Source organism: Macrotis lagotis, chromosome 3 (assembly GCF_037893015.1).
Source record: "Macrotis lagotis isolate mMagLag1 chromosome 3, bilby.v1.9.chrom.fasta, whole genome shotgun sequence".
Classification (NCBI taxonomy): domain Eukaryota; kingdom Metazoa; phylum Chordata; class Mammalia; order Peramelemorphia; family Peramelidae; genus Macrotis; species Macrotis lagotis.
In genome coordinates, this window is record NC_133660.1 from 92,476,993 (window position 1) to 92,504,449 (window position 27,457).

Below are 27,457 nucleotides of genomic sequence, written 5' to 3' on the forward strand. Positions count from 1 at the left end.
TTTCATCAGAATGAGACAATATATTCAAATGATAATGCAAAAGATTTAAATTAGGAATAAGCAGTAATTTCCTCTTTCTAAGTCATTTTAATTGTGCAGATCATTACTGAAAGAATGTCTTCTTGTTCAGTTGTTTCAGTATTGTTGAACTCTTTAAGACCTCATCCTGGCAAAGATACTATAATGGTTTGCTATTTTCTTTTATAGCTCATTTTACATATTAAGTGGCTTACTCAGGGTCATAAAACTAGTAAATGTTTGAGGCTGTATTTGAACTCAGGAAGAGAAGTCTTCCTGACTTCAATTCTGCTGCTCTATCTTCTATCCAACTACCATAAAGCTATCATTGAAAGAATGTATTAGGTGTCTAACTGGATGTTGCCTTCTACTGTGAGAAAGCTGCAGTTTCTATTCTTTTGGAATTCAACAATCTGTAAGGTATTAGATACACTGGAATAGAATAGAATAGAATACAAAGGGAGCTACAAAATAAACTTATTTAGAAGCTACAGAAAAGACAATGTCAGAACAAGGGGTTGGTTTTAGACACAAAGAAGCATGCTATTTATTATTCTGTAGTCTTAAAAGAGTCACCTTCCAGTGACTACTGCTAATACAGAAATCCCAGGTCCAACTTTTTTCCTTCATAACAGATACCTATTTCCTTTATCAAGCATGGTTAGAAGTGATTATAAACTTTAGGATTCTTAGGTGCCCAGAAAGACAGAGCAAGAACTAGCAAGAGAGACAATCGACTCTAGGGTGGTGAGGGGTGTGGTGGAGGGGATGAATCTTTCCAAAAGTGGCTTCTGATGCCATGCCTTGGCTAAATAATCCCTGGCTAGTTCATGCTGCCATGTTGTGCTCAACCTGTCTTCATCAGGGTTCTTTTACTATTGAGTCCACCTTTTTTTTTTTTTGGCCAAGGGCTGGCGTTGTCCTGCTCCACCCCCTGAATAGTTTTCACTATGGTGACTCCAAGGTGATGACTAACTTCAACAACAAGTTCTAATATACTTCTTAAGGCAATCAATACCAAAAGCACCTTGCAACCTGAACAGATCAATCAATGACCAATGAAAAGATGGTATTACTTAACTCTGTTTTTTTTGCAGTTGAAAACTGGGGTATCTACAGGATAAAAGCTTATTACTCCTAGTAAAGACTAGCAAAATTCTGAAGATACCTTAGTTATCACTCCAATTTGACATAGATTTGGAGGATCTCAAAGTTCTGAAGATACCTTAGATTACATGTATATTTTCTCCCTTATTTTGATTTATGAGGTACATGGGATATCTTAATGTTGGGTCGTATTTAAAAGGATAGATGGATTGGATCGAAGTAATAAGATACTAGTTTTATAGATGAAAGAGATCTCAGAGAATCCACTGACCCTATAGATTAGGAAAGAGTGAGACCCACAGAGGGTAACATGAAGATGGAGTGATCATACTTATGCTCTTAAAATGTCCATTTTGAATTCACCATTTTGCAAGACTTGTTGTAGAGGTCCTTAAACTATGACCACCATGATTCCTTTCATAGTATTTGATTTTGTGGTTTCTATGTCCCTTTTCATTATGTTTCTTTATAGTTTGGTTTCCATGACTGTTATTGTACAAAGAAATAAACATTTTTTTTTTACTTCTTGGAATTCACTAACTGCAAGTGTCAACCATTTTTTGAGGAATGTTGTTGCCTGCAAGAATAGATATACACACATAATAGCCTCCCTTTGTCAGGATCTCTGTATACTAGAAGATTATGATCCCTTCCTTATACAATCTGAGTGAGCATTCTGTTGTAGAATCCTGAAGGAAAAAGCCACATGTATCTTCCATCAGGCCTTTGATCTTCACTTGAAAGAACAACCCAAGGGCATCTCAGTTCTGGGTATTCTTTCTGGCTATACTCCATGCTCCATTTTTCACTTTAGATACTAACCTCCCTGGTTTTGTTTTAAGTTCCAACTAAAATCTCATCTGGTACAGGAAATTTTCCCCAACTTCTCTTAAATCTAGGGTCATTTCTCTGTTAGAATATTTCCTATTTATCCTGAATACAGCTTTTTTTGGTATACATTTGATTGCAAATTGTTTATCCTTTGTTTCTATTATATTAGATTGTAAGTTCCCTGAAGGACAGGGATCAATTTTTTGGCTTCTTTTTTTGTATACCTAGCACTTAGCATAGTAGGTACTCAATAAATGTTTATTGATTGATCAATCCTTCTGCCACTGGCCAAAAAATTTAGAGGCAGAAATCCTTCAGAAGTCCTTTGCCCATATTAATTTGTCACCATTCTGTACACCTGTGCAGTTTTAACTGCTTAATATTTATTTCTCTCTCTCTGGAACCAACTAGAACTACTCGACCTCTATTTCTGAATTTTGACAACAAAGATAGTATCTAGCTCAGCTCAAATGATCACAGATATAGATCATCTTCAACTTTCTCCTCAGCCAATCTTTAGTAAAATGGGAAATATTCCAAGCCCTTCAAACTAATCACTACACTCAAAACTCCCAAAGTATAGATTTAGAAATAGAGGTAATACATAGTATCTTTCTCTTAACCAGTCACCATCCTGGAACTCTCAGAAGGATTCATAAATGCCTAACACTCTTTAGAGATGGAAGACATTTTCTACACATCTTTAGGAGACTTGTCACTACTATCACTCCAATCTGGACATAGATTTTGGAGGATCTCAAAACCTTCTAATATCTCCACTCAGACGTTAATCTATCTCTTTTGGGTATGTCATGTGCATGGACTTTCTCCTTTTCCAGATAGCAGGAATATGTTACAATAGATTGCTTCTCTGGAGAGACTTTTCTACCAAATATAGGAATTGAAATAGATAAGAGAAAGTAATTAAGTTCTCTTATTTAGAAACTCTTCAAATTCATACAGAGAGCCCTAATGCTAATGGCTGAAGTGAGTGATCCTAATTAATCCTCTATAAGTTTTTTAAGTAACTCTCTAAAAATATACAAAAATATGAAATACAAAGTACATGTACTCTTTTTAAGGATTATTTTGCCAAAAGAATTAAGAATAAAGATTTTTTTAAATAGAAAACTTCATTGCACTTAAAAATGGAATAACCAATATCCCCTTTAGCATTACTTTCCTCCCCTTACTCCACATACTGACACACTTTTACATCAAGTTTCTTAGTCTTCCTTGAATCTCAGTTTCCTTATCTGCGAAATGGAGGTGATAATACTGTGATGATCAAAGGAAGTCATAAGATCTTAGTTTTATAGATGAAAGAGACCTCAGAGCATCTATGTGAACCTCTTCATCTTACAAATTAGGAAAGAATTGAGATCCACAGAGGGTGATTTACCTACAAAGTAGTGAGACTATATACAAAGAGCAAAACACAGTACAAATATGAGTTATTATCATTATTATTATTACAGGGTCAATACACAGAGGCAGTACTGAAAGGGAAATGAAGTAAAAAGAGGCAGGAATAAAAATTTATGGTGACATCTTGACAGTGATATATAATAATGAGTTTCACATTTTGTTAAAGGGGAAAGTGTCATAGGTTATCTATTCTTGGGAAATGAGATGAGCTACTCATTTCCTTCCAATAAAGCCATTTAGGCTTCAACAAAGTAAATTTTGGGAATGTGTAGAAATCAGGAAATTACTTTTTCTGTCAAATGGGGTGAAATATTAAGGCTTAATTGGATACCTAGGAGATACAGAGCCTAGCTGTGGGACTCTGGACAAGCACTTAGCCCTAATTGCCTCAGTTTCTTCAACTGTAAAATGATATGGAGAAGGAAATGACAAATCACTCCTATCTTTGCCAAGAAAATCCAAAATAGGGTCCTGAGAAGTCAGGCATGACTGAAAAATGACTGAAGGGCTTAATTATCTGGATTGAAAAACTGATTCCAATAAAAGCAGCCATTTTAATAGCTGTGAATAGTATTTACTAATATAAATAGTATCCATCTCATCCCACAGTTCTGGAATATAGTTTCAAATGTGGAATTCATTTATTTTTACTTTGTAGCATTTTCTGCTTCTTTATTATTATCAACTAGATATTTAATCCTAGCAGTGTTTCTGGGAGGATAATTCTGAAATGCTATTTAAAGGCTGGGACAAATTTAACACTTTACCGAATGAAAACAAAAAGCATTTTGTTCACTGACACATCTATAACTCTAAGGAATGCGAATTCCCTTTAACTTACTGAGTTTCTTAGGTAACATGAAGAATTTTTCATAAGAGTCTTCATTCCTAGTTTTTGTGCCCTGGCATACATCTATGAGAAGAGTTGACTAATTAGATAAAATGGCAACTAGGTGACCTAGAGGATAGAACATGGAATTGGTAAGGCCTGAGTTAAAATTTGACCTCAGATACTAACCACATGACCTTGGGCCTTAACCTGTCTGCCTCAGTTTCCATATCTGAATGAGATTTTAATCACATCCTAGCATCCAAGGTTATTGTCAGAATGAAATGGGATAATAATTGTAAAATATTTAACATTGTGTTTGGCACATAATAGACACTATATAAATGTCAATTATTATTATTATTAATAATAATATTGTTATAAAGGAATTACCTTGGAGTCAGGAAACTCTGGACTTAAGTTTGACTTCTTATCTATAATGACTAGTTTATTCACAGCTATATTGACTCAGTGACCCTTTGTTCGAAGTCCTGCTTGTCAATCAGTATGGGGAAAGTGAATCCAAGTCTGCAGTTTTTTGCATTACTGCCACCTTCCCCTATCTGGTGAGTTTGATTAAGGAGAATTCATGCAAGGGCCCAACCTATCAGAATTACCTTTGTAGTTACCAATAAAAGCTAATCCCACCTCAAATCCATTACTGATCTTCATTGATCAGTCCAAAATGTACTTGACCTACTTTTAATCAACTCTTTAAAGTCTGAGTTTTTTTATCCTGAGTTTTGCCTTGTTAATCAGGGTGAAAGCCTAAATGAAGAATTTTCCTTTCAATAATATAATCATTAACAAGTCATTTATGCTCTAATGTATTGAACAATTTTCTAGGATGAAGAGTTACAAAAGAATTCCTGATCTGCATTAGTAAAGGGAATTTCCACAAGAAGAGTTTCCCCACATGACTAAAACCACAGATTTACTTGATCCCCTTAAACAGCTATGCAATGTCTTAGTACTGTATTTGAAGTTTCTCATTCCAACCCATAATTTAGCAAAGTCTAGGGAATTCATTGACAAAACCCAGAAGTTGACTAATCTAAGGTTGCATGGTTAAGTTAAAGCACAATTGGAACCCAGGCCTTCTTTACTACAAACTTTATCCACCATATTGAATTTTGCCTCAATCTTTTAAGCTCTGTTGTTGCCTCTTTGCCAATACAGTATCAGGTAACAGAATGCTGGCTTCAGCACAAAAAGATAAACTTCAATATTGTGAATGCCACAAAAATAGGGTATGAAATTCTACTTTTAGACTAAAAATAAAATTAGGTAAACAAGTTATAGAATGGGGAGACCTGGCTAAATAGTTCAAGTGCGAAAGATGAAGGCTTTAGTGGACCACAATAGTCACTTATATGAGCAATATGGAGGCTAAAAAAGGAATGTGATCTTAAGGTTCAATTAGTATGGAAACAAGGGAAGTTAGTTGTCTGGTCTGGAGAACTGTGTTCAGTACTGGATACAACATTTAAAAGAACAATGAGAAGCTAATTCTTCCTTAAGGGAATATTTTCAGAAGAGGGCTGCTATTATAGCAAGAGGACCTAAAAACTTGTCATAGGAGGGAAATTGAAGGAAAGGGGTAAATGGTAATAGATAGCATTTATATAATACTTGAAGCCTTGCAAAGTACTTGAGAAATATTATCTCACTTTAACCTTACAATAACCCTTTTTAAATGACTTACTCAGTTATCATCTGAGGTAAAATTTCAGCTCTATCCACTGTGCTACTTGACTGACTTTGCAAATAGTGTCCCAAAAGGCTTCATGTGATTTTAAATTTAATAACAAAAACTTGAATAATAGCTTTAATAACTTAAAACCACACAAAGACTTTTGGGACATCTGCATAAAGTTATCTTTTTATTTTGAGTAAAGGGTATAATGCACTGCCCCATTTGTAGATGTCTACAGTTATCCCTTTCTTATCATGACTTTCCCCATTGTGGTTTTGATACATTACAGGCTGGCATAAGAAATTAAATGGGAATTTTATGGGAGTATTGCAGAAGCCACAGACAGCAAATGTGCAAAAGTTAGCAGACAACATTGAAAAAATTTAGAAACCCAGAAACATGTGTGTGTGTTTGTGTATGTATGTGTGTGTGTTTGTATAATATCAACATATTTTATTCTTTAATACCATAATAACTGAGAGCTTCTCTGGTACAAAGGGAGGGTCAAAAAGATTGTACATAATTTCCAGCTTGTGGGGATGCTGAACCTCTAACCCTCATGATGTGGAAAGGTAACTAACTGTAGCCCCTGATGGAAATCCCTCACAACTCTAGTCAGGTAGGAAATAGGGAGTAACTCAAAGGCTTTATGGAGATTCATTTCTATTCATTATTCCTTCAAGGGTTCTGGAATACCAGGATATACTTCATATCCTCAGTTCAATCTGACATCTGGGATTCTCCACAATATGAATCTCCCCTACTTTTTCAGCCTTATTTAATTTTATTTCCTCTGTGCATTTTCTGCACAAAGGTCAAATTGACCTACAGATTGTTCCCCCAAGGGGCACTCCATTCCCTGCTCCAAGGGCTTTGCACAAGTGGTCCCTAACCCTTATGATGGAATGCAATTCTTCCTCAAGGGAAATTCATAGGCTTCCCAGATTCCTTAGCTTAAGTTGTAATTCCTACAGCAGGCCTTTCCTGATTCCCTAATTGTTAATGTTTCTCCTTTTTGCACTTTATGTTGCAGTCCTCTAAGAATGGGAGATCTTTAACGTCAGAGTTATTGCATTTTTGTGTTTTTAGTTCTAGTATATGACAATGCATTGCAAAAGATAAATACTTAATAGATACTTGCTGAATTGAATTGCTGGAATTCATCATATTTTCAGAGAGTTTAGGTAGGAAGATCTGTCCAGTATCTTTCAGCCAATCCTTCATCCTCTAGTTCTACATTGGATTATCAATAAACATTAGAACAACTTTTTTCCTTGTTGCTCTAGCAACCAATTAAAACTACTCCTTTCCTTCCCTGATGACTTTGAGCATTTCTAGAGATAAAACTAACTTGATGATGTCATCATGGGTCTTCCCTACTTTTCTCCTTCCCTTGTAAACTGGGTGATAATAACAATAATAATTTATCTTCAGAAGACTCAGAAACACAGGTTTCATTTTGTTTTAACTTATTTTTATAGAAAGTACCCATAGAACAGTGCTTTTTAACCTGAGTACACAGACTATCAAAGTAGTTGTGCTTAGATTCCAGGAAGGTCTATGAATTTGTTATAAAAATCCCTTCATCTTTATTTTTACCATCTCCAACTGACGTTCAACATTTTCTTCAGTTATGAGTTTTTTCTTTAAACTATCATTATTCTGAGAAAGATCTATATAGGTTTGTCAGATTTCCAAAAGACTGAGGTGTCCATGACACAACAAAGGTTAACCCCTGTTTTAGATTTTCCAGCTTGAAATCTATGCTTTTTCCTTTTGAGTTGTTAAGGGATAGCTTAAATGTATTCTTGGCAAGTGAACAACTTAAAAACATTTTTCACTCATGAGATTCTTTTAAAAATACATCCATTAAATAAATCTATATTAAAAAACCTGTCTACTTAAAGTAATACTAATACTTCTTATTTCTTTACCATTTTAAGGTTTGTAAAATACTTACCTTACAATCACCCTGCAGAATAGTTACCATGATCTTTTTGTGTCTTGAGGCTTCCTATACTTTAGTGGGAACCGTGATGGATAAATAGTGATTACTTTCAGGAAAAAAGATAAATTATGCTAAGGAAGGTTGTCTGGGTCAATAATAAATGTCTGGGGGCAGCATTTGAATTTAGGACTTTCTAATTCCAGGTCCAGTGTATGCCACACTTTTAAGCATTATTGTGCCCAGGAGCTTTGAAGATCCATTGTTATTTTTTCATATTCCTCACATTCATCTTGTTTCTTTCTATCTGGGTCCTGTCCATAGGCCTCTCCAAAGTCTACCCATTCTTCTAAATTCAATTAAAATTAGAGAGGCAGTTCTGGGAGTTAGAAAGTTCAATTTCTAGTCTTGGCATCACCCTTTATTATTGGTTAGACACTGTACCAATCATTTACTTTCTTTGAACCTCTTTCTTTATTTGTTAAATGGACTAAGTGATTTCCAAGGGCCTTTTTTACCTCTAGTATCCTACAATTCTGCTTTCTTCAGATCTTTTCCCAAATAATCTAAGATAGCTTGATATACATCCTTCTTGGCCAATCTTGGCACTTATGTTCTGTACCATACATTTTGGGCACGTTTTGCATTCTTATAAATGATCATAGATTTATAATTCAGAGATCATCAAGTTCAATCTCACATTTGATAGATAATGAAACTGAGGGCCCAAAGGCTAAATAATTTGCCTAAAGTCACATAGCCAGTCAGTGGCAGAGCTGGGATTTGAACCTAGGTTCCCTTACTTCAAATAAAGAGTTCTTTCCTTTGAAGTATCACACAGTGGACAACTAGGTGATACAGTGGATAGAGCATTGACCTTGGAGTCAGGAGAAGGTCAAATCCAGCTTCAGACAATTGACACTTAAAAACTATGTGACCTTGGGTAAGTCACTTAGCCCTAATTGCCTTGCATCCAGGGCCATCTCTAGTCATCCTGATTCATCTCTGGTCACTGGACCTAGATGGCTCTGGAGGAGAAAGGGAGGCTAGTGACTTAGTACAGTCCTCTCCCTGCCCCCCCACTCAAATCCAGTTCATGTGCTTGTCATGGAATCACTTCCCCTGATATCATAGTCTTCTTCAAGAACAAAGGATAAACATCATCATCAGTATCACACACACACACACATTGTATAATTTTTTTTAAAAGTTTCCCATATGCAAGTCTCCTCTTTAAGGGCACATCTCATTCTTGTAATTCTCAAGAGAATACAGTGAATTATGAATACTTCATTGGACTTGCAACCAGGAAGACTCATCTTCATGAGTTTAAATCTGGTCTTAGACATTTACTAGATGTGTGACCTTGGGTAAATCAATTATCCTGCTTGCCTTAGTTCCTCATCTGTAAAATGAACTGGAGAAGGAATGGCAAATCACTCAGTATCTCTGCCAAGAAAACCCCAAAATGGGGTCATAAAGAGACAGATACAACTTAAATAATTCTTATTTAATAGTTATTTTTTGATAACTACATCCCCTTTCCACCCCCTTTTGCCAAAACTTGGGATTCAGACTCTGCACTGAGTTGCTAATCTATGATGTTTATCCTTCTCTTGAAGAAGATTATGATGTCAGGAACATGACAAGCACATGAATTGGATTTGAGTGGGGTTTGAACCTAGGTTTCCTTACTTCAAATAAGGAGTTTTTTCCTTTGAAGTATCACACAGTGTGTGTGTGGGGGTACTGTGCTAAGTCACCAGCTTCACTTTCTCCTCCAGAACCTATTTGGGTCCAATGATCAGAAATTAAGCAGGATGACTGGAGATGGCCCTGGATTGGAGGCAATCAGGGCTAAGTGCCCAAAGTCACACAACTCAATTGTCTGAGACTGGATTCGAACTCCTGTCCTGCAAGACCAGTGCTCTATCTACTGAGCCACCCAGCTTCCCCTTCCTATGGTCCATGCTAATCTATACTACCATTCCAATAATAACAACACTTGCAATTCCATGAACTTTGAGGTTCCCAAAGTATTTTTTTAATTGCTTCAATTCAGTGAGGTAGGTATTGAAGTATTATCATCAACTTTTCACAAATGAGGGTATCAAGACATCAGGTAGTGAAATCACTTCTCCAACATCACATCAGAATTGGGAATAGAATCTGAGGTCAATTTTAAATTTAGATGTAAAGAAGATAGATCCATAGTTTAGTAAAAGAAGAACAGTTCAAGTTTTAGGTTCATAGATCTAGAAGTGGAAAAGACTTCAGAAAGTGAATTGCCCAAGATCATAGTGTTAGAAAATGTCAAAGGTAACATTTGATTAGATTCTCTAACTCCATAGTCCATATCCTTTCCAACCTATGACATTGCCCAATGAATCCAAGACACAACCCATAACACAACACTAGAGTGCACCAGGGTGCCTAGTGATCTTTTCTTTTTCATAACACAAACCAATTACGATGACAGTTACATCAGTATAATTTGCCCATCACACAGTATGATTATTTTTATGCTTTGCAATTGCAAATCTAGACCCTATTCAACAAAGTCCAAGGCACAGGACTGGTCTCTAGAGAGTTGCCCTGGAAGCAGGAGACATTATGTTTGTATGCGTATGATTCCCTGGCCAGTTAGGTAAAGTTATTTTTGACATTTTTCTTCTTCCATGCTCTTAGACAATGGTGATGTAGTAACTCAATCCAGTTTGTGACTGTATCCAGACAGCTGAGTAATAGCCAAGGCATCAACAGCTGGCAAATGAGACACTTGCCTTATTCCTCCCCCTGAGAAGACTATTCTTTGAAGGATTCAATCAGTATGAAGTCAGAATGTCAAGGCAGCAGCAAACGGATGTTGGACTCAAATAAGCTGACTAGTTATTAATTCACAAAACAGTGGGAAAGATTTGTGATGCAAGCTGATTTCCGTCTAGACAGAGAAGGGAGTGTAAAACCCATTAGACAGATACAATAGAGCAGTGACAAGAAAAACCTGTTTTAACATCATATCAATGCTTCATGAGCTCATGAGGAAAAACTTGGCTGTTGCTTTCCTTCACCCACATTTGTGAACCTATGGAAGCTGCACTGTAGTACCAGTGGATTCCAGTCAAGGGATAATTAGACTATTTAGAAGTTTGTAATAATCTGTGCATTATAGTGGAGAGAGGGGAGGGGAGGGGAGGGGAGGAGAGGGGAGGGGAGGGAAGGGGAGGAGAGGGGAGGGGAGGAGAGGAGAGGAGAGGGAGAAAAGAGAGAGAGAGAGAGGAAGGAAGGGAGGGAGAGGGGGAAAGGAGAGAGCAAAGGAGAAGAGAAGGGAGGGAGAGAGGGAAGGAGGAAGGGAGAGAGAAGGAAAGAAAAGGAGGGAGGGAGGGAGAGATAGAGAAATAATTTGACTTTCTTGGGGCAGCTAGGTGGTGCAGTGGATAGAGCACCCGCCCTGGAGTCAGGAATCCCTGAGTTCAAATCTGACCTCAGACACTTAATAATTACCTAGCTGTGTGGCCTTGGCCAAGCCACTTAATCCCATTGTCTTGCAAAAACCTAAACAAAACAAAACAAAACAAACAAAAATAAACACAAATCACTGGGATGTGAGTAAGAAATGGACAAGTTTAGAGGAAAAACATAGGTAAAGAAAAATTTGAGATGGAAAAGATCATGTGTGTGTTTGAGGTAAGAAATAGAGGTAAGGAAGGTATTAGAATTAAGAAGAAGAAATGGCAGGAGAATTGGGTCTTTTAGGGAGAAAATGGGACATTTAATAAATGAATTTGGTGAATGTGGGAAAGTAATCTTTTCTAGGTAAGAAAGCAGATGCAAAGCTTCTGAGGCAGGAGACAATGGTATGAGAATAGTATATGGAGAGTAAGCCAGTTTGGCTGGATTGTAGAGTCTGTGAAGAAGAGAGGTAGGAGATAAGGCTAGAGAGTTAGACTCTCTAAATTTGGAATAATTTAAATACCAGAATCAGCAGTTTATACTTTTTTTTCAGTAGAAAGTGGAGATCAACTGAAAATCTTGGGATAGAGGAGTTATGTGATCAATTGTACACTAAGAAGATTTTTCAGTCAGGAAGATGAAATATGGACAGAGGAGAAAGATGACTCATAGAATAACTAGTTTGTAGGTTATTACAAAAGTCAAGGACTGGAACTTGGGTGATCATAGTGGGAGGGGAAAGGCAGAACAAGACACAAGAGACATATGAGAAAATACTTTATAAATCACTCAAAAACTATTGTTTGCAAGTCTTTCATTGTATATCTTTTTCTATGTGATTATGAAACTTCATACTGAAAGCTGTTCCTTAGATGGAAACAGTTTCTTTAAGGCCAGCTACTGATACCTTCTGAGTTGTTTGGGGCTAAAACACAACAAGGGAGTCACTTTTGAAACTCAATGCTAGGGGCGGCTAGGTGGGGTAGTGGATAAAGCACTGGCTCTGGAGTCAGGAGTACCTGGGTTCAAATCCAATCTCAGACACTTAATAATTACCTAGCTGTGTGGCTTTGGGCAAGCCACTTAACCCCATTGCCTTGCAAAAACCTAAAAAAAAGAAACTCAATGCTAGAAACTTCAAGCAGCCTATGCTGAATGAACATCCAAGACTGTGGACATGAACTGGCATCACTTTTGATGTAAAGCTCTCTATGATCATCAACTATGAACTGCCATAGTCTTGAAGGTGACAGAGATCTCTGAGGCTTTATGTTTGACCCTTCTCCTCTAAGGAAAATTCCCTCTCAAATATGCCTGACAAAGGACAAACATTCCTGTTTGAAAACATGTCAAAAAGAACCTACTACTTTTAAGGCAGCTCACTCTATTTTGGAATAGTTCTAATAGAGAGGAAATTTTTCCTTTTCTAGACTCAAAATTTGGTTTCCTATATGTCTCTCTCAATGTTTTTAGTTTGGAGGTATAGGGCCAAGTATAAGAAATCTAATCCCTCATCCTCCTTGCATTCTTTCAAAAGCTTAAAAAGTTACCAGATCTCTTTTAATTTTTCTCTTTTCTAATCTAAATATTTCAATTCTTCCAGCTGCTCCTTATATGGTATGTTTTTTTTAAGTTCACTCACTATCTTGGTTGCCATTGTTTGATCTTTTTCTTATCAATGGCTTTCTTAAAATCAAACTCATACACAACATTCCAGATGTGGTCTGATCTTGGCATCAGAACTGTAACTTCCTCCATTCTGGACACTATGCTTTTGCTGATGCAACCTAGAAATGCATTAATTTTTCTTGATGCCATGTTTTCAGTCTAACTTCTGACTCCCATTGAACTTTCAGTCTACTAAAACAACCATTTCTTTTTGACATGAATTTTTATCTAGTCTAGTCATGATTTCCTCATCTTAAACTTTTACATTCATTTTCTGAAACTAAACATACAAGTGTTTATCTGTATTAATGTCATATCATTGGATTCAATCTATTATTCTAACCTGTCAATATATATTCTTTTTTGCAGTCCAATTCTGTAATCTTATATATTATGTCTAATGCTCTATTTGGTATCATCTACAGTCTGAGAAACTTATGTCATTCACACCTTAATCTAAGTCACTGATTAAAATGTAGAAAAGAAAGAGATTAATAATATTGGAATGTCAACTGCTTGCAAGTAGAGATTGTTTGGTTCTATATATTTGTATCACCAGTTCCTACCACAGCACATAGTAGGTTTTTAATTAAAACTTGCTGATTAGAAGCACACAGCATTTTGTCACTCCACTGAAACCTCACAAATCACTATTGATCAAGATTCTTTGGATTTAGTTGTCCAATCAGCTCCAGATTTGTCCAACTGTGCCCTCGTCTAACCAACATCATTCCTTATGATCAGGGCATTTTGATCTTCTCTCCTAAATCATCTATTTCTTACCCATTTTTGGATTGTTTTTTAATTTCAAAACAATATTATCTATTGAAACCAATGTTTGAATTTTAAACAAATAATCTGAGTTTGCCAACTGATTGTTGCTTTATAGTTTTTGAGCCAAGTTCACACATCATCAACATGTGTTCCCAGAACACCTACAAAGCAGAGATGGCTACAAAGGATAATAATTTTATGAAAAAAGTAAACACATGGCCCTGTTAAAAATCTAAAAAAAAATATCAAGAGTTGACTTAATTAGTTCCAGTAGCAGTTCTTTCAGGCCAAACATTTGAGTTATTTTTTTCATACATAGAAAACAAAAGGACATAAAATCCTAGCTAATTCTCTCTCCCTCCCCTTCCCCATTAAAGCAACCCCCTAGGGAGCAATGGGGGAATTTGGCTTCTATTCTGGAATTTATCAAACTTTAAGAGTTCATTTAAAAGCCATTACAAACTTTATATAAAAGATGCCTATATGACTTCACTCCTTGTAGGATTTCCATATTAGATCATAGATCATGAGTAGATGGTGCCCTAGTGGTTAGTTCCATATAGTAGAAAACAGTGTTTTGCAATGCCATAATTTGAAATTGCATATTTATATAATTTTATAAAGTAGCAGCAGCAGCACTTGATGTAGTGACTGACATATAGTGGGAAGACATGTTCTAGCTTGATTTTAGGATATGAAAATGGATTAATTCCAGTTTTTTCCTAAGGATGTTACTTAGCATGTATCAATGTTTACCTTCTGATGAGTGGTGGCTGTGACTTTTAAAAAATATGTTAAGGTGTTAGCATTTCAAGCATCTACTGCAACAATGCAGCTGAGCTGTGATTGTCTGTAATAAACCCTGGACTTGGAGGAAAAGAAGAGGGTGAAGAGATGGTTGGGAAAAAGCAATAGCCTTTCCCTTTTATAAACACTCACATACAAACACACACACACAAAGCACACACAATTAGTGATTTTGTTTGGGAAGGGGTAAAGTTGGGAAAGAGAGGATGGAAGGGAAAGAGGCAAAAATGAAATGTATTTAAGAACTACTTGCTCTTGGAATCTTTAGGTAAAATCTTCCTACTCTTTTGAGATGTTATTATCCCTAGGGGATAATTATATGATCTATTGTGGGTTAGCCATTGGATGCCTGAGCTTCTGAACTAAATGCAGAGGGACAGATACCCTAGCTCTCTAATGAGGTCCAACAACCTGAGGGTTCAGAGAGAATTCTGGGGCAAGAAAACTTTTTCATAATTGTGGAATGGTAAGAGTTTATGGAAATATGTACTAAGAACACACAGGCTGGGAATGACAGCTCTGCTTACATCTGAGAAATAAATGGAATGGGGAGACTAACACTTAGTGGTTTGGGTTTATGTAACTGTATAATAGAATTTTTGCCCTGGAATTTTAGGAGGATTGTTTTTGATCAGTGGCTTAATTAGCTTTCTTAATACAATGATTATTATTATTTTTAAGATTTTAACATTGCTAAGTTTCTGGACTTTTCTGACTTGTCAAAATGATACTTTTTAAAAAACCAGCAACATAGTTGATGTAAAACACAGTGTACAGGCCTCATGACAACAAGATTGTCTTTAAGGGGTTTCACATTACTTATGTGCAGCAGAAACATTGTTCTCCTTATGTCTTCAGTACAGATACAAAGAACTATTGAATGTGGAAAGACAATTTAAGAAAAATGATTCTTACCAGGCTCAGCTGTGGATCGAGGTTCTGTTTGCCACATCAATGAAAAAGTAAGAGAAGAAAAAACTATTAGAATTGGTTACATTTAGATTAAACACCCCAACTGCTCAAAAATCTTGCTAGCTTTCTTTCTCTTTTTATTTCCTCTTTCCCTCCCCTTCTTTCCTTCCTCCCATCCATCCTTCCTTCCTTCCTTTTATTTCATTTTTCTTCCCTTTCATCCATCATCCATCCATCTATCTATCATCTATCTATCTATCTATCTATCTATCTATCTATCTATCTATCTATTTATCTATCATCTATCTATCTATCTATCATCTATCTATCTATCTATCTATTTATCTATCTATCTATCATCTATCTACCTATCATCTATCTATTTATCTATCTATCTATCTATCTATCTATCTATCTATCTATCTATCATCTATCTATCTATCTGAATATCTCAGAAAAGCTGTAGATCAGCAATTGTTCTGTAACTAATATATTTAGAGCAGTCATGCCTAACCTTTTTTTGTCATAGACTATGCATGATTGAAAGTCTACTGAAGTCTATGAGTTGCTTTTTAGATTTTTAAATGCATAAGGTAAAATATATACCATTACAATAAACTAATTACATCAAAAAGGTTATTAAAATATTTCTCCATCCAAGTTCACAAGTCTGCTTAAATCTGACCACAGATATCTTCGGGTCCATGGACCTTCAGGTTAAGAATTCATATCTTTTTTTTTTAGGTTTTTGCAAGGCAAATGGGGTTAAGTGGCTTGCCCAAGGCCACACAGCTAGGTAATTATTAAGTGTCTGAGACCGGATTTGAACCCAGGTACTCCTGACTCCAAGGCCGGTGCTTTATCCACTACGCCACCTAGCTGCCCCTAAGAATTCATATCTTAAGAGACAGTTGAGGACATGGAGATATTGTTATTATCACATAGAACTTGAACCCAGGTCTTTGTGACTCTGAGAACAGCTTTCTAACCATGATTCTATGCTGCCTTTTTTCCCACACAGATACACAGACACATGCAAGTGAAAATGGAAAATGCATATATGTACACAATGTACATGGCACTTACATGTGTATACCTGTGCACACTGAAGTGCAGCACATACACATTCAGAATATAGTTCCTGTAGTAAATGCCTCATAAATTTTGGTGGACTCACGTACAAATGTGTAAGTCTTGCCCCGACTTTTACTAGTATGGTCCCCTGAGCAAAACTCTCATGTATCTTAAGCTGTTCCCTTTCACTTACTTTTCTGTAAAATCCGGAAGTCTGGAGAATCCTGAATTTCGATGCCTTCCCGAAACCAGGAGACTTGTAGTGGGGGTGCTCCTCTGATTCGGCACTCCAGGACAACCACTTGTCCCTCTGAGGCTGTTATGTTTTGCAGTTCCTGAGATTTTAAGGAAGTGATCTCAATTAAACTTTTGTCCTTTCCCTCCTCAATTAAACTGAAGAAAATAAGCAATTATAATACTTAACAAAGAAATGGAAAAAATAGGTCACAAAATAATAATTGATGAGTCCAGTGGAAATTAAATCAGTGGATCATCAAGTTTTTCTAATCACCAATTTAATTACACTGGTAAATTGCTTTTTCAAATGGTTTATGAATACCACAAATCATGAAAAATTTGTATTTGTTCTGGGTCTATGATTTTTGTTGCACTTTGCAAGACATTTATTAATTAAATCCTTATCTTTCTAATTATTCCTTTCTCATTCTATTGCTTCTCAATCACTAGGCAGCTTTATTTGCAATGTCTTTCAAATGCAATCAGAGTTAACACAGATCCCCATAAAAACAAAATATAAAGTTTATAGAACAGAGAAAGTGTTTTAATTTCTAACAAATACAATTCTTTTTTTTTCTCTTCTTTTTTCCTTCTCTCCTCAGTATGTACTCCCTACCTCCCAGCTTCAGGCTTCTTGAGGAAGAAAGTAATTTGGTATAGTCTTGTTTTTCAGATTAGTAAGGCAACAGTGCACTGAATTGTGGGATCACCACAATGAAGCTTTATAAAACCTTATCTAGATAAGAAAGGAAGTTAATTCTGAAGGTACAACAGAAGACAGATCTTTTGTACATGATATCAAAAATCCAAAGGTACAAAAAAACACCTTCTTTCCTCTTACTTATCTGTCTCTAGGATTAACTAACAATTTAAAGAAAATCTGAACCTCCTAGTCCATACATTGGAGCCCACTTAAACTTTTAAAAGTGTAAAGGGTTTTAGTTTCATTACACAGATTGGACAGCAGGTATTGTACCTGATAAAGACTACTGAAATATAAGAAGTCACTAAAAGGCAAAGGATAATTTTTGGGGAAGGATATTATAGAAAGACCATCTGGAGGATTTTGTATTAAGAAGTGCACTCTTATTTATATACTGGAGAAAGGTACTATTTGATAAATGGCCTCTCTAGTCCTCTAGAAATAAGTGTGCTCTGGAATGTTAAATCTGGAAAAAAGTATATCATGGTGGTAGGGAAAAATCAGTGCAATCTTTGGAAATGTGGATTCGTTTGTGAGATTTCTAAGTGGAAAGAATGCATTCTTATCCACCATATTTGGTTATTCACAAAGATATCTATATAGCTATATTTATATCTACATTTATATCTACATTTATATCTATCTCTATCTAAAGTTTTCACAGCTTTTGTCAATTGAAGTCTTGCAACTTTGCAGCTTCTGGAACAAGGTTACAGAAGACTCATATTTATCAGTGATGAAGTTGAAAAATCTTCAATATATACTATTCCTTAAGACTTTACTCAGAAATATATATAAACACTATTGTTCTGTAAGAAATCATGAGTGATTAGACTTAAAAAAAGCCCAGAAAGTTTTGTATGAACTGATGCTGAGTGAAGTGAGCAGAACCAGGAGAACATTATAAACATTAATTGCAACATTGTGAAATGATAGCTCTGATGAGTTTATCTCAGCAGATCAGTGATCAGGGACAATCCTGAGAAATTTGTAATGGAAAATACAATCTATATCTAGAAAAATAATTTTTGGAGTCTGAATGCAAAGCAAAGCATACTTTGTTCACTTTTAAAAACTTTTATTTTTTTCTTTCTTTCTCATGGTTTCCCCCTTAGATCTAATTTTTCTTTCACAACATGACTAATTGGAAATATGATAAACACCATTGTACATGTACAATTTCTATCAGATTGCTCACTGCCATGGGAGCGGGGAGTGAAAGGAGGCTGGTAGAAAGTTTGCAGAGGAAGAATGTTGAAAACTATCTTTGCATGTAATTGGAAAAAAAGAAAAAAAGAAATACTTTTTTTAAAGAAGGTAACCTCCCAGGATAGCCATGAGGGAATCAAATTTCTAAGAGCTGTCACAGAGAGACATCACCCAAATGGTTTGCTCTTTCTTCTAATGGTTCTATGGTATAGGACTAGTTTAGAAATACCAATCTTGAAGCTTCAGCTTGCTCTCCTTTAAGAAGTTGGTCATGGACTCATTGTTAAGCTGACTGATTATACTGGCTGTTATACTACTCCTCAGCTATATCTATCTTCCTACTTAGGGTAACACAGTTTCTGTTTCATTTGGGGGAACCTCCTGGTTTCATTTAATTTTATGTTGGGGGGAAGGTTCTCAGAAGGGTGGCTTCAAGGGATCATTTCAGGGTATTTCATATGGGATTTTGTGTCTCAGCAGCATGGTATGGTGGAAAGAAGGCTGCTATCTCTGAAATCAGAATTCCTGGGTTCATATCCTTACTCTTCTATTTGTTATCTTTTGTATGTTATCATTTCTCATCTATAAGATGGGAGGGTTGGCTAGATGAATTCTATACCCTAGATCTATGTTAGAGGAAATTTTTAAAAATTTTTGAGTCTAGGTACTTTGAGATCAGAAGCTAGATATACATTTTGTTTAGGAGATGTTTCATTAAAGAAGCACAAATTCCATAAATCATGGATGCAGTCACTCCAGATTCCAAGGCATTGAGACAGTCAAAACATTGGTTAGCAACTGGCCTCCTCAATAAGGGAAATGGTTTTTCTTCTTGGCATAAGCCATAACCAAATACATGAGGCTAGTTGGTAAGCCTTTTAACACAGGAAGAATTTAGTGCAGGACCAAGGGTTGATGTTACTAGACAGATTCTGGAAGGAATAACAGCCCTCTGGCAGAGCAAGAGACCACAAAACTGAATCAAAATCAAAGGATGTATACAGTTTCTTGATTGATCGAAGATAATTATTCTCTGCCTTGGGAATTGCTAATCCTAAAGAGTGATCATGTTCTACCTTCTTGATATTGTTGAAAGATAGGCAGTTAGTTTCTTTAATCAATAGCCAATTCTCTGAAATTCCTTTTGCATTTGTAGTCTGTGCCAATTTGCTACACAATTCATAATTGTGTAGATTGAGTTGAATTTTCTTTTTGTTTCTTACTATTTGTGTGATCTAGGGTGTGTCAGATAACCTTGTTTGACCTCAGTTTCCTCTTCCTCATCTGTATATGAAGGAATTGCACTAGGTCTCTAAGGTTCCTTCCAGTTCCCCATGTTTTGTTCTTCACATATACATACATACATGTTATATATATATATAAATTTCCATATATCTTATTTTCCCTCAATTATATGGAAAATACTTCTATGGATGCTTCTTATTTCTATGATACCCATAGTACTTGACAGAGTTCTGGATACACAGTAGATAATCAATAAATATCAAGCAACGTCCTACTAAGATACTACAGAGCTGCTTATTTTGCATTAAAAGTTCAGTGTTATCCTATAGCTGACTTATGTCAGGGACAAAAACAAACAAATGAGCATAACTGATTTCAAACCTTTGTAAAAATGGGTGGAGTGTAGGCAGAATTGGCTCCATCTAGTCGGCAGAGATATGAATTGGGACTTTGAACCTGAAAAATCAAAATCATAATGATCACAATATTAAATACACACATGGTTGAAGATGGGCTGTGAGGGAGAGGAAGGTCAATGTTTGAATTAGGCAGTTTAGCCCTCTGAAAGAAACCTCTGCTGTAGCAGGTACTCTTGAACTACTCCAAGAATCCAAACCTAGTAATTTTTTCCTATTGTCTGCTATACTCTAATAATCAAGATAATATTTACAGTAAATATTTCTCCTTGGGGAAATTGAGTTTTAAAATCTATTTCCAAAAGTATTCTGTGTCTGGCACTATTCATGAATTTTATTTTGAGTTCTCAAATAGTCTATGTCCATATAAATAAGATCTGAAGCTGGTTATTTAAAATAATTAAATTCATTCCATTAGTGTTAGAAAGGAGAGTTAATTACTGTGAATTTAATGATCTGAAGTACAATATTCACTGTCATTGTTAGTCAATATTAGAGACAAGAAATGGAAACAGATTTTGTTGTTATTGTTGCTCAAGAAAATGAGAAGGAGGTGTCACAACTCCTCCTGAGTGACAATTCACATAAGGAAAAATGTTGTGATTTCTTATTTGTTGAAAAGAAAGGCCAGGAATTTGTTTGTATTACCTAACTTTCTCAGAATCTAGATTTGGCTTCATCTGTGATACCTAAATTATTTATGAACTAATTTACTTAGGTTGTTATGTAGCTAAATGTGCTAGGGGATCACATGGGTGAAACTTCCAGAATTCAGTGGAGTTGAGTGTGAGGTAAGATGTAAAAAAGTTTTAACTTAGGAGTCAGGACAACTTTTGCTGGACTCCTGCCTCAGACCCTGCAGAGGATGTCTCAAAAGTCTTCATGCAGTTCCAAGTCACTTAAGCTTTCAAATGCACTAAGATTTATGAAAAGAGAGGAAAGAAATTTGGAAGGAAGAAAGGGAGGGATGAAAAAAAGGGAGAAAAAAGAAGGAAAGGAAGGAGAGAAGAGAGAAAACTAAGAAAAGGGGGGGGAGCAAAAGGGGGATAAAATAAAGGAGAAAAGAAAAGAAGGGATGAAGGGAGGAAGGAAGGATAAAAGAGGGAGGGATGAAGGGAGGACAGAAAGAAGGTAGCTATTATTCATTGTGCTAGGTAGCTTTAATAGTTTTTAATTGCACTAAGACTTTTGTGACACATACAACCTTAGGCAAGTTTCTTAACCTCTTGGAAACACTGATTTTTCAACTACAAAATGGTGAAAATAACAGCATTTAGTTCAAGAGAATGTTGTGAGGACCTAAGACATACAAAATGCTTTGGAAACTTTAAATTGTTAAATAAATGCTAACAATAGTAATTATTATCTTTATGTGGTAAGACCCTAAGTTGAAGATCAGTTGCTAATCTGCATTGGTAGAGTTTCCTCAACAAAGGTTACCCACATTGATGAAATCACAGGTTTATGTGGAAAGCATATTATTATATTGGATAGTGGTTGGAACAGATGTAAGATTGGATTAAAATTCTGGAAAATCACCCAATCATAAATCTAGAGGTGGAAAGGATATCAGTCATCTAGTCCAAATCCTCCTTTTCCAAAAGAGGAAACCAAAGTACAGAGGTTAATGACTTGTCCAAGATCATACAAGTCATAAGCAGGGGAGTTGGGAAATGAACTCAGATCCCATGACTAACTTTAGGGTTCTTTTTTGATTTCTGTGTGGGATTTTGAAGGAGATTTTTATTTTGAATCTTCTCAATCAACAGATTAATTAATAAATGAATTTTTGAGCCCATGCTAGCAAAACCAAATGTACATATAGATTTGAAGCTTCTGGGAGAAAGCTTGTGCATACTCAGTGATCTGCTAATCTCACAAATCATAGATTATGGTCACCAAGAACCTTATGAGTATTCAATATATGATAATGCCCTGCAAATATATTATATAAATATATAATCCTATAATAAAAGACAAATCTATGACTTTATGACTTAAGAGAATGAAGAAAGACCCTTTGTAAGAAATGGCAGATCATTTTTTAATAGGATATTCATCATGGTACTCTGGTACTGTGACTTTGATATTGTCCCTTTTAAAAAGTTATCTTTCTGTGTATTTGTACTTATGGGGGTCCTATTTGTAAAATTCAACTAAATGCTTTATATGATTTGTGTAATTATTTGTTTAGGAATGAATTCTGGTTTTTCAGGTATTTACTACTTGGGAAAAGGAGTTTCCAATGGAGAAACTATCAAATGGTAACATGTTTAGGGATTAAATGGGCTGAAAGGAAGGAGCATTATTTCTCTTTTGCTTATTGTTGCTATTCAATGTGTTAGGTATTTCATCTTCAGGGTGTGTTTGTTTCTCTTCAATTTAATTTCCACTTAGACAGTAATGCAGATTAAGGTCAGCCTAGGTCTGTAAGTTAATAAATCCCAGGACATTAAAATGGAACATTAAAATGATCATTATTATATTGACAGACTAGTTATGATTATATATGTATTATCACTGATATAATGTTATATTACTGGTGGACTGAGGTTAAAGAGTAGACATACCTGCTGAACAGGAACAGAGATGGGCTGAATCACAGCTGTAGTCACTCCAGTCTTTGGAGAAGATGAGCCTATTGTTAAGGAAACTGAAGTTGTTTTCTTTTGGGCTCTGGAAATATGGGAAAGCAAACTGTCAGTCATAAACTGGACAAGGATTCATTGCTTCCAAATATGTTTTTCCTAACTTATCTTTTTTGATGATATGTAGGATGAATTTAAATTTCAAGTTACACAATGAAAATGAAGTGTGCCTCAGCAATGAGAATCTGCCAATCAAATATTAATATTTCAATGAAATATAATATTCAATAATTTAATCAAATTTCAATTTTTGGTTTAAAGTTTGACTGGATCCTGGTAGATAAGAGATACAGCAAAAAGAAGTGGGAAACAGATAACTCAATCATTCACAAAAGAAGACTTATTTGATTTACAAATTCTAAAGGACAAGAAAACAGAATTCCAGTCTCTATCAGTAAGCAAATATTTGGAATCATTAGAGTTTGGATCTTATAGTTTTGATTTTTTCTTTTAAATATTTCCACAGCTGGTCATTGTGCCAACTGATAACTTTGTTAAGATGACAGTATTTTGGAATCCTTATCTCTTTTTTTAACCTCATAAAAGAACAACTCATATTTAAAGTTTACTTGATATAAATTTTTTGGGGGGTTCTCACAAGCACCCAGTGAGGTAGGCTCTTCAAATATTTTATTCTAATTTTATATGACAGATGAAGAAAAGGAAACTCAGAGATGTTAAGTGATTTGTCAAATGTCACATTGATAGGAAATATCTGAGGCAGAATTTGAAGGTCAGTCTTCCTGGTTCCAGGTCCAGAACTTTATATCATGCTGCCTTTTTTTTTTATTAAAGCTAGGAAATGATTCTTTGTTTTTCTTCAATAATAGCTTTAAGGTTTTATTTGAACAAATTCTGGGTAATGCATTACTTTTTATGCAGATCTTCCAATAGTTTTCTTCCTCCTTTGCTCTCCCCCACAATAAGACACAGTAGAGGGGCAGCTAGGTGGCACAGTGAATAGAGGACCAGCCTTGGAGTCAGAAGGACCTGAGTTCAAATCTAGCCTCAGAAATTTAATAATTGCCCAGCTGTGTGACCTTGGGGAAGTCACTTAACCCCATTGCTTTAAATAAATAAAAATTTAAAATAACAATAAAACAGCTAGGGACTATGGAAAAAATCTACATTTATATAGTATAGCTTTAGTGAATGATAAACTTGATTTGACTCCTCAAAAAATAAACTATTAACTTTTACCTGATTGTGAAAACTCACTTCAGGCTCAATGACTATTTTTCTATCCATAGTATAATTTATCAATCAAGAATCAATTAATAATTTAAGAACAAAAGTTCTAGAATAAATGATAATCAATGAAAAAATTTGTATAATTAGGTAGACTAGCATCACCAGAGTTCATACTATATTATAAAACAGTGATCATCAAAACTATCTGGTACTGGCTTAGAAATAAGAATGGTGGATCAGTGAAACAGATTAGTTATACAATATCCAGTAGTAAATTACATGGCAATTTAGTGTTTGATAAGTGCAAAACGCCAAACTTTTGGGGCAAAATTTTCTTGGGAAAACTGGAAAGCCCTTTGGAAGAAATTAGATATAGAATAGCATCTCACACCATATATCAAAATAATGTCAAAATGGGTACGTGATTTAGACATAAAGGGTGATGACAGAAGCAAATTAGGGAAGCATGTAATAATTTGCCTATCAAATCTATAAGAAAGTGAAGAGTTTATGATCAAATAAGAGATAGAGACTATTACAGGATATAAAATGGATAATTTTGATTATAGTAAATTAATTTTTTGCACAAATACTAATGCAGCAATACAGAAATCTGGGATTCTTTTTTTTTTTTTTAGGCATTTTGCAAGGCAATAGGATTAACTGGCTTGCCCAAGGTCACACAGCTAGGTAATTATTAAGTGTCTGAGGATGGATTTGAACTCAGGTGCTCCTGACTCCAGGGCAGTGCTCTATCCACTGTGCCACCTAGCCACCCCTGGGATTCTTTTTAAAAGCAGTTTTCTCTAATAAAGGCCTCATTTTTTCAAATGTTTAAAGAATTGCTTCATATTTATAAGAAAATGAATCATTTCTCAACTGAGAAATGGTCAAAGGCTAAGAACAGGGAGTTTTTAGAAGATATCAAAGCTATCTATTGTCATATTAAAAATACTCTAAATCACTATTGATTAGAGAAATGCACAGAAAAATAACTCTGAGGTACTATCTCATACCTATCCGATTGACTAACATGACAGAAAAGTAAAATGACAATGGAAAGTAGAAAATTTGGGAAAATAATATATTGTTGATAAAGTTGTGAATTGATCTAACCATGCTGGAGGGCAATTTGAAACTATGTCTAAAGAGCTAGAAAACTGTCATACCCTTTGACTCAGGAAAATATCATTACTAGGTCTATATCTCAAAGACGTCAAAGAAAGGTGAAAGGACCAATTTGTACAAAAATATTTACTGCAGCTCTTTTTTGTTGTGACTAAGAATTGGAAACTAAAGGGCTGCCCATCAATTGAGGAAATGGATGAACAAGTTGTGGTATATGATTGTAATGTGATCTCATTGTGATGAGATACTCTTGTGCTATAGGAAATGATGAGCAGCATGATCTCCAAAAAATCTGGACTTAAAAGAACTGATACAATATGAAGTGAGTAGCACCAGGAGAGTAGGAGAGCACTGTACAGTAAGTAATAGCAATATTGTACAATGATCAATTGTGACTAATTTAACTATTTTCAACAATACAATGATCCAAGACAATTCCAAAGAACTTATGAATAAAAATTCTATCTGCCTCCAGAGAAAGAACTGATGGAGTCTGAATGCAGACTCCTTACTTTTTTTTTTTTGAGTTTTTTTGGTCTATCTTTTCTTTTGCAACATGGCTAATATGGAAAGAAGTTTGACATGACTCCTCAGGTATAATCTGTGTTTACTGTCTCAAGGAGGAGGAAGGGTAGGGAGAGAGAGGTTTTGGAACTTAAAAATTTAAAAGATGAAAGTTATAAATTGTTTTTACATGGAATTTGAGAAAATATACAAACCTTTTTATATAAGGGCATTCATTAAGTTATATATATATATATATATATATATATATATATATATGTATATATATATATATATATATAATATTTTGAAGGATAGAGGACACTCTAAGACGGAGGGAGTAAAAGGCTTCATGAGCAGGGTTTTAAAGGGCACAAGAGGCTCTAAGAGGCAGATTCTGACCCATCTGTTTTTAAAATTTTTGGCTTTTTGCAAAGCAATGGGGTTAAGTGACTTACCCAAGATCACACAGTTGGATAATTAAATATCTGAATTCAGATTTGAACTCTGGTACTCCTGACTTTAGGGCCAGTGCTCTATCTACTATGCCCTAGCTGCCCCCTGTCCTATCTCTTCTAACAGATTTTCCCTTTTCATTCATTCCTACTTTATCACATTTTCAATCTCTCCTTGTCCCTTGATCGACACTTTTCATTCCAAAAATCATCTCCATATTATTCATGGAATTAATAATGGTGGGGATGGAGAGTCTGAAGTGGGGAAGAGGTACTTACTGTGGCATATCTCCAGCTTTTGATTTGAAAGTTAAACTTTCACTATCAGAATCAGATGAACTGGCTCCTGGAAGAAAAATAAATAAAAGTGTGTATCTTAATAATAATAATAAATAATAAATAACATTTAAAGTTTAAATATAAAACACTAAATAATAATAATAATAATTAGTAAAATCATTTATATATTATTTTAAGGTTTAGAAAAGAATTTATCAGGATCTTATATGGACTTCACAACAACCTTGGGAGGTAATATTGTTATTCCTATTTCACAGATGAAGAAACTGAAGTTAAGAAAAATTAAATAACTTGTCAAAAGTAAGTCACTCCGCTCACAGAGATAAGTGGCTGGGACTGAGTTCAAACTCAGAAATTCCTGAAAATGAACACTTCATTCACTGTACTACCTAGTAACCTTTATATCTTAATTACATCATTATTTGTTTCAGGAGTGTCTGTTACCTTGATTCCTCACAACCAGGTTTAGAGGTGACTTGCTTATACAGAAAGGGAAGATGATGTTTACATTGCTCTGAGTTGAAGAATTCTTTTTTAAAAAAAGTCATATCTAGAACTGGTTTGGGCAACTAGATATACACTTCTGTACAAATAATGTTACTTTTCACTCATTGTATAGTCATGGTCACATATAGAGTTTTAAAGCTTGCTGAATGCTTTATATACAATGTATATAAATAATAATACCTCACTTGAGACCAAAGATGTAAATGTTTAACAGCCAACTCTCCCCCCTCAAATTTCATGGCATACTTTTAAACTTAATTTGAATAGTTAACATTTTTTCCCATCACTTTCTTAAAAATAGATGATTAAACAAAACTTTCACACCAATTTGTAGCTTTTGAAAATTTCTGAGGAATAAATACTAACATTGAA

At 35.1% G+C, this 27,457-nt stretch overlaps 1 protein-coding gene across 3 annotated transcripts in view; it reads right to left on the bottom strand.

Annotated features, from left to right (window-relative positions):
* PALLD (palladin, cytoskeletal associated protein) overlaps positions 1–27,457 on the bottom strand; it is a 498,686-nt gene that overhangs the window by 258,034 nt on the left and 213,195 nt on the right. For all 3 annotated transcript variants that reach the window (XM_074228994.1, XM_074228995.1, XM_074228996.1), the window contains exons 4-8: positions 26,558–26,624; positions 22,923–23,028; positions 20,318–20,392; positions 16,736–16,877; positions 15,472–15,495 (exon numbers count right to left, since the gene is read on the bottom strand). In XM_074228994.1, coding sequence (XP_074085095.1) covers positions 15,472–15,495; positions 16,736–16,877; positions 20,318–20,392; positions 22,923–23,028; positions 26,558–26,624 — 414 coding nt within the window. The remainder of the gene's footprint in view (positions 1–15,471; positions 15,496–16,735; positions 16,878–20,317; positions 20,393–22,922; positions 23,029–26,557; positions 26,625–27,457) is intronic.